At 36.7% G+C, this 1,574-nt stretch overlaps 1 protein-coding gene across 1 annotated transcript in view; it reads right to left on the bottom strand.

The window, feature by feature from the left end:
• septin8 (septin-8-A) overlaps nucleotides 1-1,574 on the bottom strand; it is a gene marked incomplete at its 3' end in the record, with an annotated part of 8,086 nt that continues 6,512 nt past the window's right edge. The window contains 1 exon segment of the mRNA XM_005921213.3: nucleotides 1-609. Coding sequence (XP_005921275.1) covers nucleotides 606-609 — 4 coding nt within the window.

Here is a 1,574-nt window from a genome sequence, read left to right as displayed (position 1 = left end):
AACCAAAGGGCTCATGCGATGGAAGTCCCAAAGCACTGAGGCATTCCGATGGAAATGGGTTCAGGTGACACACAAACTGATGCTCTATTCTGTTTCCCATCATCTCTCTTTATTTAAATGCAAATGAAGACAAAGAAATTGTGTTCATTTCCAGATTCACTGTCAGTAAATTTAATCATGTTCTTCATAACGCTGCACAGAACACTGCTTAGGCAATTGAAAGATATCACCTGAGAAAAACAACAATTAAAAAAGATCAGTATATTCATATACATTACAAAGCATCTTGTGAATAAATGTATTAATATATACGTAAAAAGATTATTCAATATTCATTTTTTAATATAAAGTTCTGTTAGTGTCTCATTGAAAACCAGAGACTTAAATTTACAACTGAAGATGAACATACATTCTTGTCAAGAACATAAAACTACACAAGTTACATGTTATGAAAAACGTCCATTGATTTATTATTATGTGTTTAGCACAATCAGCATATGAAACTTAAATACACTGAACAAGGCTCCCTTTCTCATCCGTAAGATCGTTTTTCCCATGCTGATGGCACAAACATTCCTGGTTTCCACTGATGTTTGATCCATAAATCAACTGAAAGGGGAAAAGAAATATGACAAAATATGGCAAAAGAAAAAAAAAGGATGACGGATCTGAAATATGGCAGGAATCAAAAGTAAATAGTGAATGAATTGGAATGCAAGATTTTTTTTCTGTTGAAATATGCTGGCAGCTCAGCTCCCATTACTGACAGTTTAACATTTAAATCACATTTACTAACAAATATCCCAGAGAGACATTTAGCTGTGTGACAAGTCTGAGGTTTCTACTGTCTCTGAGTCAAGTCGCTCCAGTCCAACAGGAAAACACTGACAGCTTAACTCTTTATACACCAACAATGGCTATACACACTCACCAGCCACATTATTAGGTACACCTGTTCAGCTGCTCATTATTGCAAAATAACCCAAAATTGGACAATAGGAAATGGAAAATGTTGCATGGTGTGATGAATCTTGATTTGTGCTGCAAAATTTGGATGGCAGAATCAGAATGAAGGCTGCTGGTGGTGTGGGGGATATTTTCTTACCACAATTTAGGACTCTTCTTATCTAGGCATTATTTAAACACCACAGCCTAACTGAATATGGTTGCTGACCATGACTATCTCTGTATGACGAGAGTACCCATCATCTGATGGCTCTTTTTAGGAGGATAACTGATTTCTTGAACATGACAATGAGTTAGTAAGTACAAAACCTCAGCACAATACCCCTGTACTATGGCCTCCATAGTCACCAGGTCTCAATCCAATAGAGCACATTGGGGATGTAGTGGAATGGGAAATCCACATTGTGGATGTATACAGTGGTCCCTCGTTTATCGCAGGAGTTACGTTCTAAAAATAACCTGCGATAGGTGAAATCCGTGAAGTAGCCAACTTTATTATTTACAAATATTATAGATGTTTTAAGGCTGTAAAACCCCTCACTACGCACTTTATTCACTTCTCTGAGGCAGGCATGAACATTTTCACACTTTTCTCTCTTGTTTAAACA

Source organism: Haplochromis burtoni, unplaced genomic scaffold (assembly GCF_018398535.1).
Source record: "Haplochromis burtoni strain Fernald_Lab_line unplaced genomic scaffold, NCSU_Asbu1 Contig_10, whole genome shotgun sequence".
In the NCBI taxonomy this organism is placed as follows: Eukaryota; Metazoa; Chordata; class Actinopteri; order Cichliformes; family Cichlidae; genus Haplochromis; species Haplochromis burtoni.
The sequence above is the reverse complement of the archived record's forward strand: the minus strand, read 5'-3'. Positions and strand labels throughout refer to the sequence as shown.